At 29.6% G+C, this 16,640-nt stretch overlaps 1 protein-coding gene across 47 annotated transcripts in view; it reads right to left on the reverse strand.

Moving 5' to 3' along the window:
* LOC145242141 (protein hu-li tai shao-like) overlaps nt 1–16,640 on the reverse strand; it is a 271,491-nt gene that overhangs the window by 44,204 nt on the left and 210,647 nt on the right. For 29 of the 47 annotated variants that reach the window (XM_080105113.1, XM_080105104.1, XM_080105102.1 and 26 more), the window contains 2 exons: nt 16,077–16,272; nt 12,983–13,090 (listed from right to left, as the gene is read on the reverse strand). In XM_080105113.1, coding sequence (XP_079961239.1) covers nt 12,983–13,090; nt 16,077–16,272 — 304 coding nt within the window. Of the gene's footprint in view, nt 1–5,987; nt 6,021–12,982; nt 13,091–16,076; nt 16,273–16,640 lie in introns of all 47 variants that reach the window. The other 18 variants (XM_080105109.1, XM_080105092.1, XM_080105085.1 and 15 more) reach the window with 1 other exon arrangement.

Consider the following 16,640-nt stretch of genomic DNA (forward strand, 5'->3'; position numbering starts at 1 on the left):
AGCAGCATGTGCTAATTACCAATCACCTATGGAAGCCAAATTTATGTAAGAGTTTCACAGTCTCACTAAAATCTTTTGCATTTTTTTAAAACCTCATTTTTAACCCATTGATTTGCATCATATAACTGCTTTACTTACGTGGTTGAACAGCAAATAGCAGACCGAGTGATAATTTTGGGTCACAAGATCAAAACTTGTCAGAGTGAGAAAGTGTAGACAGTGGTGGGGAGGGTGTTACATTTTTTTTCTTAAATATTCTCTTTTTGATTTTTCAGACCACAAGTACAATAAATTGTTAATAAAATTGTATATCTAAATATGTAAAAAAAAAAGAAGTTTTTTTTTCCAATGCATTTTAAGAATGTTTAATTACATATCTATCTATACAGACATATGTATACAGAAAAAATATGCAGATACAAGTCATTTTCAATATTTAACATATATATATATATCCATATAGTTAAAGATACATAACATATTCATATAGTTAAAGATATTTTTCCTAGAGTGTTAATATAGTAATATTTATTAAATATTCATTAAATATTGCATATTTTTTCTTCATATTTTCTAGCTTCCTGATTAGGCTGTAACTGGTAGATGAATTTGCCATACTAGTTGTGAACTCTAGTACTTCCAGAGCCATATTTTTAAAAGGTGGATATCCAGTACAGAATATACTTTTTTTTATACATTTAGGCATCTAGAAAATACCAATGAAAAAATATGCAACAACAAATCATCTATAATATTTAACAAAATGTGTCCTCAAGAAAAAATGCTGCCCATATATATATATATATATATATATATATATATATTTGAATGAATGAAAAGAGTTTTTTAGTGAAGGTGGATAGATGGACAGATTTACAGATGATAAATGTACAAGAAGCCAGTTGCTTATAAGCAGTCGAAAAGCAATAAAAATAAAAATAATTTAAAAAAACTTTGGAGATATAGACAGTGAAAGTGTGAAGACAATAAAACGAGGAAATATGAATTGTTTTGAACGAAATGAGAAAGAAAAGCTGAGGAAATGAGGAAAACAAATAGCGGTCAACATATGAAAAGCAGGAATAATATGTTGCTAAGACAAAGCTTATATGTAAACTTCTGGAAGATGAAAACTTAAACTATGGTGAACATTTACCAATAAATGTCATTAAAGTATAGAAGCTAAAGAAAGATAATGCCAATACTAACCGTTGGGATAGACTGTCTACATCTATGCAACATTCCAGAAATCTAGCTTTTATCGAAGTGTGTTTAATCAGTTCTTCTGTTCAAAGTTAGACACAAGGTCAGGTATGGTTTTGAAAATCCAGCACACTGGGAGAAGTACACTCTGGCCTACAAAAAATGCCTTAGCTGCCCAGTCAGAATTCCCCAGTAGAAACACCTTAGGTAATTAGACTAACCTATTTTCAAAGAGAAGATAAAGTCTGGGAAGGCTAACCTCCTGGGTATAGAAAGAGTCCTACCTCAACTAGACACCAACAAAGCAACAACTGCCAGACTGTTTGTTGCAGATGTATTTTCGACTAGTATGAACAGCACCACCTGGGAGAATGGCAAAAAGTCCATGTCGAAGAGAAGCAGCAAGAAACCCTGTTTTGAGTTTGTCAAAAACCATATGAGAAAAATCACACACGTGGAAGCTGGTGTACTAGTCAGATATAGGACTAAAAACAGAACTTTTGACTTTCAAGGAAAATTATTACAACTTAACATTGCCCATCTCCACCATGAAACATGGGAGTGGCGTCCTTATGTTGTAGTGATTGCCTATATTCAGCAAGGACAGAGATGTCGGTCAGAGTTGATAAACAGATGGAGTCCAAAACAAGTCAATTCTTGAAGAAAACCAATTCCATCAAAAGTTGCCTATATACAATGTACAGCCAGAGGTAGAAAGGATTGGTCTATATCAAAGCTAGGCTAAAAAACCAGACCGAAATCCTACTGAGAATACGTGACAAAACTTGAAACTGTCGTTCACAAACGTTCGCCATGCAATCTGACAAAATTTAAGCTATTTAGCAAAGAAGAATCGACATAAATGCCATTCGCTAGACGCGTAAAGCTAGTAGCGACACATAGTTCCTTTTTGAGGAGACATTCTCCCCCAGATTGCAGCAAATGATTAGGGTTAGAAAGTACTAACTTGGTGAAGAGTAAATACTTATGTATGCTTTGTCATGATTATAGCTTATCACAAAATCATCTTGTGTTAATCAAATGATAAAAAAGACCATTAAAATCAATCTGAACTCTAGTAGTTGGTAACACAAATTAAGAGGGGAGAAGCGGAATGTAAGGCACTATATATTGAATACACTTTAATGAAACATCAAGTCCCAGTTAACTGCTATCCATACAGAAATTGACAAAAAAAAAAAAAATAAATAAATAAATAGAAAAATAATATTTTATCACAGAACAATGAAATAATGGTTTATGATGACCTTGATAATCTAACGGTAATTGCAGAATCGAATACACAACAAAACAAATATATTTATCTAAAATATAAAGTTATCTTGTTCAATTGCAAAAGTCAGACTCAAATAAAGTGTAAGCTTATAAATCGAATTTTCATTTGTTTGTCGCTTCTATATTATACAACAAAAAAAAAAGAAAACAAAAAAAAAATTGAATTCCAAGTGAAACAAATGGCACCTACGTAATTGTCATGTCACAAATAGTAACATATCCAAAAATTATGGAAAGCAATAAGGTAAAAAAAATAATTATCAAATGAAAACCTGTTTTTGATAAAGTTTACACGAGAGAATAAATTTTGTCCGACATTTTGAATTACATTTGTCACATGATGTAAGCAACAGAACTTAATTATCTCCCCTATCAACTAATCTCTTTTTTAGTAAGCGCAATATAGCGATTTCATTTCCTTTCACAAATTTCTTTTTTCATTAATAATTATTTTTCTACCTATCATTTTTTTCTAATTTTTAGATATGTTACTGTTGAGGCCTGCCAATTGCGTAAGTATCACTTGTTTCATTGTTTTTTTTTTGTTTTTTTTTCATTTCTATAATATAGAAGCACCATATATTTTGTACAGTGTTAATATGTTAATAACATACTTGGTTACCCTTTATGTTTAAAAATGACTTAATTTGACTTAGACAACTGGTAATAGGAAACATTTAAAAAATAAATAAATAAATAATCACCTAAAAATAAAAATCAGCAAGGGTGGAGGGGCAGATAACACATTTTAAATTGAATATAATAAGAGTTTCTACCTCAAGATTAAAAATTATGCAAACTAAATAAAAATTAAAAACTAAAATGACTTAACTATATCCTGGCCAATGCCAAATAGGTATAGTCAGTCTTAATATTTTAAATAAACAATTTTATTTTGTTGTGTTAAAGTGTTTAACTTTACAGAGGGTCATTACCTTTACAGTGTCAACATAAGCCAGTTACAATAATTGCCCTATTTTTTCATTATTTACCACAAATAACCAAATTAGGCATTTTTTATATGCATACAACCATACATATATATTGTATTTATTAGCTTCCCCATGAGAGCAAAATGTGACACAAGGTCATATTTAATGTGGAGGGGAAAAACCAGCTCCCCAAAAAAGGGGCACTGACAATTGCAAAAATACAAATTACCTTAGCATAGGATTTCCCCTACATCGACTAAGAACAAATTAACTCAAGTGAAGCATCAGAACAGATACTACACTTGGATCTTGTGCATGTGTTATGTATTAAAGCGATTTAGTTTGTGGGGCTGGAAGAATGCCACAAAGCAAAAAATAAGACTTGTACAGCATTAAGTAATCTGTCTTCTCAGGTTCGAATCCTATGCAAGTCACATTTTTCACTATGTGGTATTTGTTTATTTCCAGCCCTGTTGACTAAATAATTGCTTGTTTACACAAACAATAGCTTCAACCACAAAAAAAGCATCTTAATAGAGTAAAATTCTAATATTAAAATAACAAATATACATTAGCATAGGAATATACATATGGAAAGTAAGCTGCACAGCAATGTTTGTGTTTTATTCCTGGGGGAAATCATCAGACTATATGTGTGCATATGTGTATGTGCTGCAACAAATGGTCCTATGTGAAAACTATGTACTCTATAGATATTCAGGCTGATCGAAAAATCCATGTGCACCTAATCGTTTATAAATAACGTCCTGTCTTACTATTTTTATTATTTATTTGTGTGAGCATAAAAAGAATTAGATGTACAGGGACTTTTCGATTGGTCTGTATAATAAAGTTGCTATGGACAATCAAATTACTGGACATAAAAAGCTGAAATTTAATAGGAATGCTATTCTTTTTATGTATATTGTTCATATGGTATTCCATCTTTTAAAAGCAAAAAGCATGATTCTTTAAAAAAGGACAAGGTTTATCTGAGTAACATTTTGTAAAATATACGCAGCCATTTCCCGCTTTCATAATTCACTCGACTGAAAAGATTTATCTGCTAATTAAGTCAAACTGCTCAGTGACTAAAAGTAATACATATGCTTACTTAAAGGAAAAAATATTCAAAATGATAGCAAATATATTGATTATATATCTATATTGTCAGTTTTTATATGAATTTACATGGAATTTAGTAAAAAAAATAAATAAATAAAAATCTATGTTTACAAATGCCACATTTGAATTTTAAACAAGAGGTATCATTTTATGTTAAATTTTATTAGCAAATGTATCTTCCCTCTAAAAATCCAACATAAATAATAAAAAAAATCTTTTGGACTAAATTTTCAAGCGCGAGAATTTTCTGTAAATTTAAGAAAATAAAAATAAAATAAAAAAATAAATGCTCAGCATGTTTAACACGTAGGTGTTATTATTTGCCGATCTTGGACCCCATAGATTCTGTGCTGCGTTCATTTGTGACCATCTATTCTTGATAATATTGTTCATGTGTTCAATTCATTTTAAGTATTATCAGACAGTCGATACTGTTACAATTCTGTAGACTTTTTGTTGATGATCTTCCGTTTCCCCATGAGAACACGCTCCCTCTTACCCTTACATTTACTTCTTATGCACTTGAATTAATCTGCATTTTAGTCAGCTATATTACGATTACAACAATTCACCAACCGCTTATTTTATCAGTTAAATGTTATGTCGATTCCATGCAAATTTATGTCCATCTTGGAATTATTTTTAAGCAGTAACAAGATAACAAGAACTAAGTCTTTTTTACATTTGCCTTATTTGGACGATTGTTCTCATCTTGGACATTATTCTCACAATGTTTCGGACAATGTAACCTCCAACCTTCTTCCAATGCATTGTGCCAAATTTTGGAATCTGTACAAAATCTTAAACAGGCAGGGATAGCTTTCTCTTGTTTTGTGTTCTATGACCAGGTGATAGTTTTAAGTAATTCATAATTGTATTCTTAGTATAGCCTGTATTTAGCCTTCAGAAGACTATCATTTAGAATTATTTATTATTTAGCATTTTCATCCGTGTGCACAGGCCCATTTTCTTAAAAAAAATTTTAAAGCAAAGACGAAATAAAAATAATATTTTTTTAAAAATGATGTTTAAGTAGATTTTTTTTTCCATATTTTTTACATTGTGATATTCTATTGAAAGTGTCCTTTTTGAAATTAAACTAAATATTTTTTTCACTACACAAAGTAAAAAAAAAAAAAAAAAAAAATTTTTAAATTATCAAAACTCATGTTTTCTATAAAACTTTTGTAAAAATGGAATAACTACAACGGACAATACCCAAATAAAATTCAATCAAATATTGGCAACTTACAAAACAACAACGAAAACTACAATAAGTACATTATAAATAGTGAGAGAGGAAAAAAAAAAAAAAAAAAAAAAAAACAACAACACAAACACATAACACTAAAATCTTTAAAAAAAAAAAAAAAATTTTTTTAACAAAAACGTAAAACTATAAACACTTATATTCATGTATAATCTACTCGCCTTGGTTTGAGGTGGACAGTCTTTTCTTACGACCTGAAAACATAATTGAAGGCACTAATTGAAAGCTGTAGAAAAAATGGCTTCTTGAAATCACAAGATTTCCCAGTTCTTTTTGCAGATTTCTTAAAATTTTAAGTTCTAAAACTTAATTAGTTTTATTATTCATTATTAAAACTAGAGCTTACAACTTAAATTTCCATTACGCTTTGAATTTAAATTGTTTAAACTAGTAACAATCACAATTGAACTGATTTTGTTTCAAACTTAGATAATTGAAACAACTTAATTCTTCTCGATAGAAAAATCTTCTAAAACAGAAAAATAAAATTTCACTGAAGAGCAGCAGTCAAGTTTTGTCCAATCAGAAAGAAAAATATTGAAGGAGAAAGAGTTGCATAAAAAAAAAGAGATCTCAAAGTAAATACATTACAAACTTCTGGAAGAATAAAATGATTTCTTCCACAAATAATTACATCATTATAGAAAAATGAAATTTTCTCAAAACTGGAAACTGTTCGGAGATATGCAACCAAGCAAATGCCCTCCATCAGACACCTGCCACACTTCAAATGTCTGATTTCCCCTGAATCAAATTGAAGCTTTGACATCTAGCACCCACAAAATTATGAATCATCTTGCTAACAAAAACACTGAGAAACTTGTTGATCTCCAAATGTCTATATTATACATGTGGGACATGTCTACAAAGTTAGAAGAGAGCATATTGCTTGCACACTCAAAATTGCTGAAGCATTAAAGCACGAGTTGTTGGCTGCTAAGACACTACATTCTTTGAAACTCTCATACTTCTCCAAATTTGCCAAAACTACACCTGATGTCGCCCCCCCTCATCACAAATGTATATCATGACTAATACACTATTTATTATCCTCTGTGCGACATCTTTTGATTTGTAGTGCACCTGAGTATTGTAGACAATGATTTAATTATTATAATTACGATTATTTGCGTGAAATTCATTTAATTCTACAATCAATATTGAAGCAAATTGAGATGAAAAGGAAACAATTATGACAAACCATTCTGACTATCTATTCCATGCTAGAGACTGGTAAGCCAATAAATAGCAATTTACACAGAATTAAATTAATAAAACGTACTTTCATACCATGTATACATTATGTACTCTAGCATAATTAAAGTTTAATCATCTTAAGTGTTATAGCAATTTTTTTTAGCACTTTTCATAATCGACAATTATGCTAGTATTTAATAAAACTTTATACACAACTGAAGTACCGTGTTTTGTGAGATATATATATTCAAAAGTTTATAACATTAATTATGATTTTAAATATTTGACCTACTTTTTATCTACTTTTGAAATTTGTGATTTATTCTGCATTCTCTCCTAATTAAAAAATTGTTTTTTGAAAATCTCTGGGATAATATTACCAACGATAGAGAATTAATACATTTTAAAAACTACTGATGAAGAAAATCATTTATACTCTGTGTATTTACATAAATTCATTTTTATTAATAAAAATCGTTTTTAGAAACGTGTGTGTATGGAAAGTGACATGGTTGAATTTTTATTTCCGGATCATGTTTCAAATATTTGAACTCTTTTGAACCTTTGAAATGTCAATGTACACTTTTAATATATGAAAGTTCTGATTGATATTAACTAGTCAGCATTAAGTTTAAAAGTTTAATTTTAACTGCAGCTTTGAATTGTATCTTCTAGATTTTATGCTTTTTGATTAAAAATTCCATCTACATTTAAGTAACTTAAACTTTTCCTGTATATATATATAAGAAAAGAAAATCAACTTAATAGATATCTATTTTTAAACAATAGACATGCAACACCTCTTCTAGAGCTTGTACAGTTTCACTAGTGACTTTGCTTTTCAGAGTTGGTTGAAAGTATAAAAAGCCATGAGTAGGGTCTAACAAAAAGAAACGCTAAATAATTTTTGCAATTAAACTGAAGCACAAGACTTTTTTTTTAGCATACTTAAAAAATAAATGAGTGTTGTAAGTGGTGTGTGACAGTGTTAACAATACATAAGGAATGACAAACTGAATAAACCTGCACTATGTTACACCATAGCTTGAAAAATACTTTAAATTTCTGCATTTCTGCTGAATGATCCAAAATTGCATTTTCAAAACAGAGGATCAACTGGTTTGTAAGACAAAAAAAAAAAAAAAAAAAATCCAGACAATGAACCACCACAATCTATCCAAAAATCCAAATTATTTCCTGTGTAATTTATGTCAGCAAGAACTCTGCAATCAATTTTATTGCACATATTTTATTAAACATCTAACACCGAGTTCAAATAATTTTCTTTCTTTTGTGAGGTGCTAACTTTTTATTTTCTTGCATACATGTTGGTGTAGGCATACCTGCTGCATGCACTGATATATACATATTTTTATTTTTATTTTTATCTACATGCACATATATTTAGTGATAAAAAGATAAAAATAACTTTATGAGAGCAAATAATAATAATAATGAATATGAAAATAAATGATTTATGGTGACAAAAATGATGGACAATGAAATAATTTAGGATGGAGGCATGATCACGGAAAACACATCAATGAACACATTTGATTCGTGATATTAGTAACATTTACTGTGTTGGCTGGCAATCAAGATTTAGTAACAAAAGGAGAACAGAACTGTAGACAACTCAGAATGCTTAAGAAAGCAATTTGCATCTAATTTACAATCGAGAATTATCTTTGTGATCAGATAATCATGAAAAAAAAAAAAAAAATTCTAAGAGCCATGAACATTTTGAATCTCAGTACATTTTCATAGCAATTTTTTAATATTCGAATTTAATTTTTAAAAACTTTATATATAAGATTACAAGTGTCAGCCATATTGTTTGCTTATGAGTACCTATTTACAATGCCTCCCCCACGGGACAGAGTCAGACACCAGGGTCATTTTTAACGTGGAGAAAAGGTACAAAAATAAAAAATCGTCTCAGTTGTGAAGGACTGCTCCTCCACTGAAAGAGAACAAGAAATGGAAGTGCAGCATCTGAAGAACAGATACTATACTTTGATCTTGGCCAAAAGGCCCAAGAGCGACGAAGTGCTCAGTATTTTGACATTTGCTTCATGAAGCCAATTTTCACTGATTCAATTACATAATTTTTCAAGGTTCTATACTTGAGAAGATAAAGTTATTTTAACAACTGTTACATATTTTTATAAACATTTATGCATTTATATTAAAATAAATAAATTTTTTTAAACGGATTTTTAACATTTTCTCATTAAAAAAAAAAATGGAAATGATACTTTTAAGCAGTGAAATACAAACTTTACAAAACAGTCAGATGTTAAGAGTGAATGTCTGATGTTTTATTTTTTAATGCGTTACCACATATCAAGGCAAACAAAAAATAGTCAGATACTAGTTAATAAGATGGATTGATTGACAGTTAAATGATGATGAATACTATGAGAGGATTGAAAATCTCCACATACGATCCACTCAAACTAACTGATGACTCGGATAACAGTAATTATTCCCCCTTTGTCTGTAGTGTAATATACACATAACAATATGGCTGCCACAGAAGTACAAGTATTAACAATAAAACTTGTTTATTGTCAAAATGTACAGAAATTCTAAAAGTCTAGGATTGTGAATATTTAAATAAAATTGGGTTATTTAATAAAAATATTGGTACTTGTACAGTTTAATCAAGACATTAAAAAATGAAAATATCGAAAAAAGGTTATATTGCACACATCCGTTATGGAACGAAGTTCTCAGAAAAAAAAATTTCACTTAATTTCATCAAGTAGTTTTTTTTTTTTACAGCAAAAAAAAAATTTATTATGATACCGAGCAAAAGGTTCGATTTTTAGAAAGAAAAGCTAGAATTAAAGATGGGGAGGGAGTGTTGGTGCTTTATACTGAGTTATCTCCCCAGGGTGTGTTCAACTAATTCCATAATGGTTGACTTTAACGTGCTCTCATAAGAACATGTTTTTCCGCTGTAAAAAAACAAAAACAAAAAAAACTACTCTATCAAATTAAATGAAACCTTTTTTCAGAGATCTCCAGTTCAAAACGGATACATACAATATAATCTTTTTTCGATATTTTCATTTTTGAATGTCTTGATTAAACTGTACAAGTACCAAAATATTTAATGAAAGATTGTTAAGGAGCTTTAACAAGTTTTATGGTGATATTTATAAATCAACATTTTTTTTTAAAAGACATTTTGATAGTTTTCCCATGAATTAAAACAATACCAGAAGGATGTTTATGTAGAATTGTTTTTTTTTTAATATACAAAATATTTCTCAGATAGTTAACACCATGCAAGTCAAAAAACATCCAACTAATAAAGTAGACATGAATAGAAAACTTGTTGCTAAAAATAAGTTGAAAAAATATTTTAAGTTTAAGAATTAAAAAAAAAAATTGCTTTATCAAACCAGATTTTTCTGTTGATAAAGTTGACAAAAATGAATTGCTTTATAATAATAACAGACAAAAAAAAAAAAGATAAGCACAGTTCTGTTCTCCTGTACAGATTTTGGTTGAGGTTGGTTAGGGTTATAAATACATGCAAATTACATTCACATTAATTAGACAAACTATTAAGATTTTATACACGTAACAGTTTTTTTTATGGATTTTGCAATGATTAAGAGGAAGAATTCTAAGATTTTTATCAAATAGATCTTAAATCTTATGATATAAGATTAATTAGGAACCACCACAAAAATATATGTTGAGGATAAAACATTTTTTTTTTATAAATGGCTAATACAAGAGTTTATTTTTAGTAAAATGTCTCCTCAGACCTTTCTTTCAACTGAGAAGTAATGTTAGAATGTATGCGGACGTGAACACAACAGTGAAATTATACATTAACTTAGTTCCTTCCAATGTTGTTTATTCTCACAATCTTTTATACAAAAATTTCATATTATATTCAATACTAGCTTTCTCTCTGAGAGTCTAACTTTCATTAATAATTTACAGGATTAATATAGGATTTCTTTGCTTGCCCTCCCCAAAAAGAAATGTCATTGTGTTATGAATACGTGTAAAAAAAATTATCTTACAAAAAAATTGTCTTAAAAAAAAACAAAAAAAAAAACAACAATAATAATTATAACACACTCCACCCCACAATTCTGTCAAAGTAAAAGTCAACTTTGGTTTAAAAATAAAAATTAAAAATATTTGCATCCTCAGACGGGAATTGAACTTTGCATCTTATCTTGGCAGGCTAGCATTTTACCAAGTTTTATCATTTCATTAATTTTATTTATACAGAGATTATAAATTATACTATGAAAGCACTACTGTGCAAATTAAATACTGTAAGAGGAAAATCACTTATTAAAAAGAGAGTGTATTAGTGGCGAAATTTGAAATATTGACTAATTAGATTTCTTCTGACAGGAAGAGTACTTGGGACTGTAGGAGGGTTAGCTCCTTCGACTTCCTCTATAAGAATATTGATAACTAGCGGGGGTACCCGGCGTTGCCCGAGTGTTTGTTTCCGGGACGGGGGGGGGGGGGAGTTTTAAAAAATGTTATGGTAGGTAAGTAGGAAGGATCAAACCCGGAGTCATGAGTAAAAGTAGGAAAATAAAGTGTGGAAAAAAAAAACAAAAAAAAACACCTGCAACGTTAACAGTTCGGCCACCAAGAAAAGTCCATTCCAGTTGTTTAGGAAAAGAAAAAAAAAAAAAAAAAAAACGACTACGGTAGGTCGGCGCGAACGTGAAAATATAATGTGAATTGTCCAGCACGCTAACCACTACGCCACAGAGCACTGCAGCTTAGTTTAGTGATTTTAAATAACTTCACATGAAAGAACTACAAAGCCAAACCGGTGTTCTCTTCTCAACTGTTCCTTGTGAACGATCCCCAAACGGTGTTAAGTGGTGGCAGGGGGAGGAGGAATTTATTAGAGAGAAAATATTTTACCACTTCCATTGATCTTAACCGATTTTGGCCGTGACTTCTCAGCAGAAAAAGTATAGAAATCTAAGATTATCGAGGAATTTGAGAAATAGTAAGCCTATAACACACCTCAGATATTGTTCTGCCGTTTGTGCATATTATATTTGCATGAAATATCTTGATTTTTAATCCTATTAAGGTCAAAATCCGACGGGAAAAAATGAGTTCATTTTATTTATATAGAGAAGATAATCAAAAGAAACTATTGATTGGATTAAGTATAAAATAGCAGTATTTTATATATGATTGCATTTTGTTGTGTTCAAGTTTACTTTAATTTCAACATTACTTATCTAATGGATATTAGTTGAAAGATCTTAGGAGACAGCTTAATAAAAATGACTAGCCACGTTTATAATTTTGAAATGTTTAAATTTAATTATGAAGGTAAAATAGGCACAAATTAAATTCATAAAGTCTTATCTACTTTCAGGCATAAAAATGTTTTCATAAACTACGAACAAGTTTTGATTATATTCAATAAAATGTGAGGATAAAAACTGATAAGTTAAATGCGACTTGAAATAAAGTGATTTATATTTATCAAATAAGATCAAAACAGAACAGGCAAATATTAGTAAATTTAAATAGATATTTTTTTTTTTTTAGGAAAATCAATCCAACTGAAACATATTTCTTATGATCTTATAAGAATGATATCATCACAAAGAGATATTGAATGAAAATAATTGGTCAGATCATAACTGAAACATTTCTGTGAAATAATATCCTGCAAATAAAGAACAATGAAACCAAAAAATCTAACAGTTTGATGTTAATATTTTGGAAGAGGGTTAAAAAGAGATTCTAATTTTTGAAATACATGCCCTAAAAATTAGTAAAATAATAAATGAATAAAAGAAAAAGAGACTTTGAGCTTAAAGGTGTTTATATTTACTTATTCAAAGTCAAATTGAAGTAAGGATCAAATATCTTTACCTAAGAATTTCCCAACCCTCCTCTATCAAAAGAAAAGTGGGATTAAACATTCAACACGTACCAGCTTCAGCTTCTGTTTTCAAGTCAGCTCCTTCATTTCGAATTTGCTGCATTCTCTCTTCTGTAGAGATAAGACGACCATCTGGGGCAGGTTCAGTATCTTCAGAATCTGAAAGTAACAAACACGCAAATTATAATACATCTGCTGAAGTTTTACTATGGCTGATCCTCATCCTTCTCTAATTTTATGCTATTAAAGTACCTATTTACTATACTACACTTTGATCTTGACCAAAAGGCCAACCCAACTAAATGTTACAAACTAATAATGTCCATTCAACTTTCAAACGCATAATGTTAGGCTGTACAAAGAGCTATGTACATATATTCCTGTAAATACAAATTTCCTATAATTATGATCTAACAAAGATACGTCTTGTTGGATTTACAAATTCAGACATAAATAGCATTTAAGCTGTCAAATCAAACTTTACTTCTGACAAACAACTTTTAAAGTACTGTTTTATCATATTATTAGCAATTTAACATACTTAACAACAAAGTATTTAAAAACTTACTTTTTCTGACTGCTAATATTAAACATTCAGTATTTCTATTGTGAAGTAATTTATTGGAATAAAATATGAGAAAAGGTCATTATTGAAAAATATACAATAAAAATTATCACAGATAAAAATAACACAATTAGTTTTTATTCGCACTTTTGATTACAAAATTTAAAAAATAAAGTTTTTATTTTATTTGAAATTTTATAAAAAAAATATGTTTAAAACGAGTGCAAAAAGTATTTTCAAGAATTATGGAAATTATTTTTTTTTTGTATAATTTTAATTTTTATTGTATACTTTTCAATAATGTCCTCTTATATTTCAATAAATCGTTTCACAATAGAAATACTAAAGAACAATAAAAGTAAAGGAACTGCTTTGATTTGTCACTGCTTCCTATAGCGCTAAGCCAGAAGTTAGGAAGTACATTAACTGACTATAACCAAAATTTCTGCTTGCATCATCGATGGCTAGCACTCTGAGCTATACAAAGCAGCATTAAAAGTTTGAAATATAAGTAATTTATACTAACTGACATTTTGCTGCGTTTCAGACATAAATATATTTATTAAATATTTCCATTTAAATGTGACAACAGCTAAAGAAGCATAAGAATCCTTAGAGTTTTAGAGGAGCCATATTATACGTTAATATAAAAGTAAACTTAATCATTATGAAATCGTTGGAAACCTTACGATTCCACTTTACTAATTTAGAAGCATTTTCCAGAGTAGATGCTTTAAGCTGATGATTTAATTCTTGGGAAACATTGTTAACTACTTGGAGGAAAGTTATGAAAAGTAAAGGTCTGAAAGTGAATATTACTAACAGCAAAGTGACGATGAAGGGTCGTAGTGTTGCAAAGCTATCAAAAAGAGTAAAGTTCTCCAGTCAGTTTGTGGAAAGGAAATAGAGAGTGCAATTTAATTAGGTTACGCAAGAAATGCAGTGGTATTACAGGTAAGTTGAAAGAGAATAACCATTTTGTGTACAGGAAGTGTATGACAATCGAGACAAAGTCTATTTGGATGGGAAAACTATTGCATTCAGTTGTTGAGAAGTTTATTTTGTTCGTTTGAAGAACTAGGTGGAGCAAGTTCTAACGTGATTGGAAGAATTGGAAGTGGATGAAGTTAAGTTCAGGGAAATTCTGCCATTACTAACCAGCAAAGGAAAAAGTTTATCAGGCATGTGTATGCGGTGTGGTGACGTATGAAAGTGAAACATTACCAGCGTTGCATGGGGAGAAATGATATGAGGATGATATGATAGATGCGTATTATGAGTCTTAAAAACGGGCTTGCTTCTGATGATCTCAGAAGCAAGAGATGTGTGCAAAAGAGTAGACGACAATATGACATGTTGAAAGAACGGAGGAGAGTTCTTGGGTTAGTAGGTGTAGAACTGTTCAGCTAACAGATTACATTCACATGATAAGGCCAACAAAAACATGGGGGGAAGTGATAGTAATGCACCTGATGGGAAAAGGTATAAATAAAGACCAAACAAGAAATAGGTTAGTTTGTAGTTCTTAAAGCCATCCAACATGTGCCAGAATGTCAAATGGATGTAAAACTGAATATGATGATGACCATGAATTGAATAATTGTCAGATCATCGTGTCTGTCTGACAGCAGTCTTGATTAATAATGATAATAATAGTGGCTGTCTACTTCTTTCAGGTCTCTGTGTTTTTATATATATATATATATATATATATATATATATAAAATATGCTTTTTCTCCTTTTCTGTCAAGAAGTATTTAGCTTTGAAATGCCATGGTCTAAAGAGGTTTCTCCCTTATTTTTCTTTCTATAACCTTTATTGACTTGATAATGTAATAAAGTTCCTATATAACTTTACTCTTAATCTTCTTAACTTATTATAGGAGAGAGAGAGAGAATGAAGGAAATAAAAGCCAACTATTCAGTGAGGAAAAATAATATTATCTTGCCTAGGCCGACTAGGTGCGTCTGACAGCAGTATTCATTATCAATGATAATAACGATGTCTATTTATATATATATAGCCTTGGAAGTTTTTTAACCTTTAAAACTATACAAAAAAAATTTATTTAATTTTTATATTTATCATTCGTTAGAAAACTATTTAGTTAGTAAGTCATTTAATAACCTGCAATCACTGCATCAACTTGCTCCCTCGAATTCATTATAGAACTAATGGTAATTTAATGGATCATCAGTTGTTTACCATGAAACACTGTTTCAGGGATTTAAAAACAAAACAGTATATTAAATCATGGCTCCTCAACAGAGTTGATCAAACACCACCTCCCTTAATCTTAAGAAAAAATGTTACAGATATTAGATCTAGTTTCCTATTCTTAATTAATTTGGCTAGCCTATTCATGTTATAAAAATTAATTCCTTACTTGTGAGATTCATCTGTTTCAAAATTCAAAACGAATATATTTTTTAATTTACTAGTCTTGTATTTATAAGATTAGGATTAATCCATTTATATAAAATTAAAAATATTATATATATATATATATATATATATATATATATATATATATATATACACACACAAGAACAAGAGAGTAAATGAAATACCTACTAACCTGGTTCACCCTTTGTTTTACCTTCTACTTTTTCCTTATATCTCGCAAGTTCATCTTCAGAGATATTCTCAAATGGGTTAGGAGAGTAAAGAGACTTGTAGACGACAGCATTATGTTGATGGTCACGTTGAATGATACCTTTTGATGCAGCACCAATAACCACGACACTGTCAGATGCATTGCTCAAAGTTCCATCCTAAGGGAGGGATGAAAAAAAAAAATAAATAATAAAAATTTTAAAAAAAATGAATAAATAAATGAAAATTTTAAATAAGAAATACACAGATACAAAATACATGGAAAAAAAAACAAAATCAATAATTTTTTTTGTTAAATTTTTTACTGTTGTATAGTGGATCTCATTTCTTTGATCATGTGAGGAAATATTTGAAGACGTCAAATCTGGCAGATGAAAGAGACAGAAACGTCCAATGTTCATAAATCCCAACAAAAAAATAGGTTGAATAAAGGATATACGCCTGGTAAGTGTTTAATTTTATCAAGTAACTAGCAAATCGCCTAGCGTCATCCAGTCATAAAATATGCATAAACATTATATTTTAA

This window comes from Euprymna scolopes, chromosome 21, assembly GCF_053919585.1.
Source record: "Euprymna scolopes isolate OS-2025 chromosome 21, ASM5391958v1, whole genome shotgun sequence".
Lineage (NCBI taxonomy): Eukaryota > Metazoa > Mollusca > Cephalopoda > Sepiida > Sepiolidae > Euprymna > Euprymna scolopes.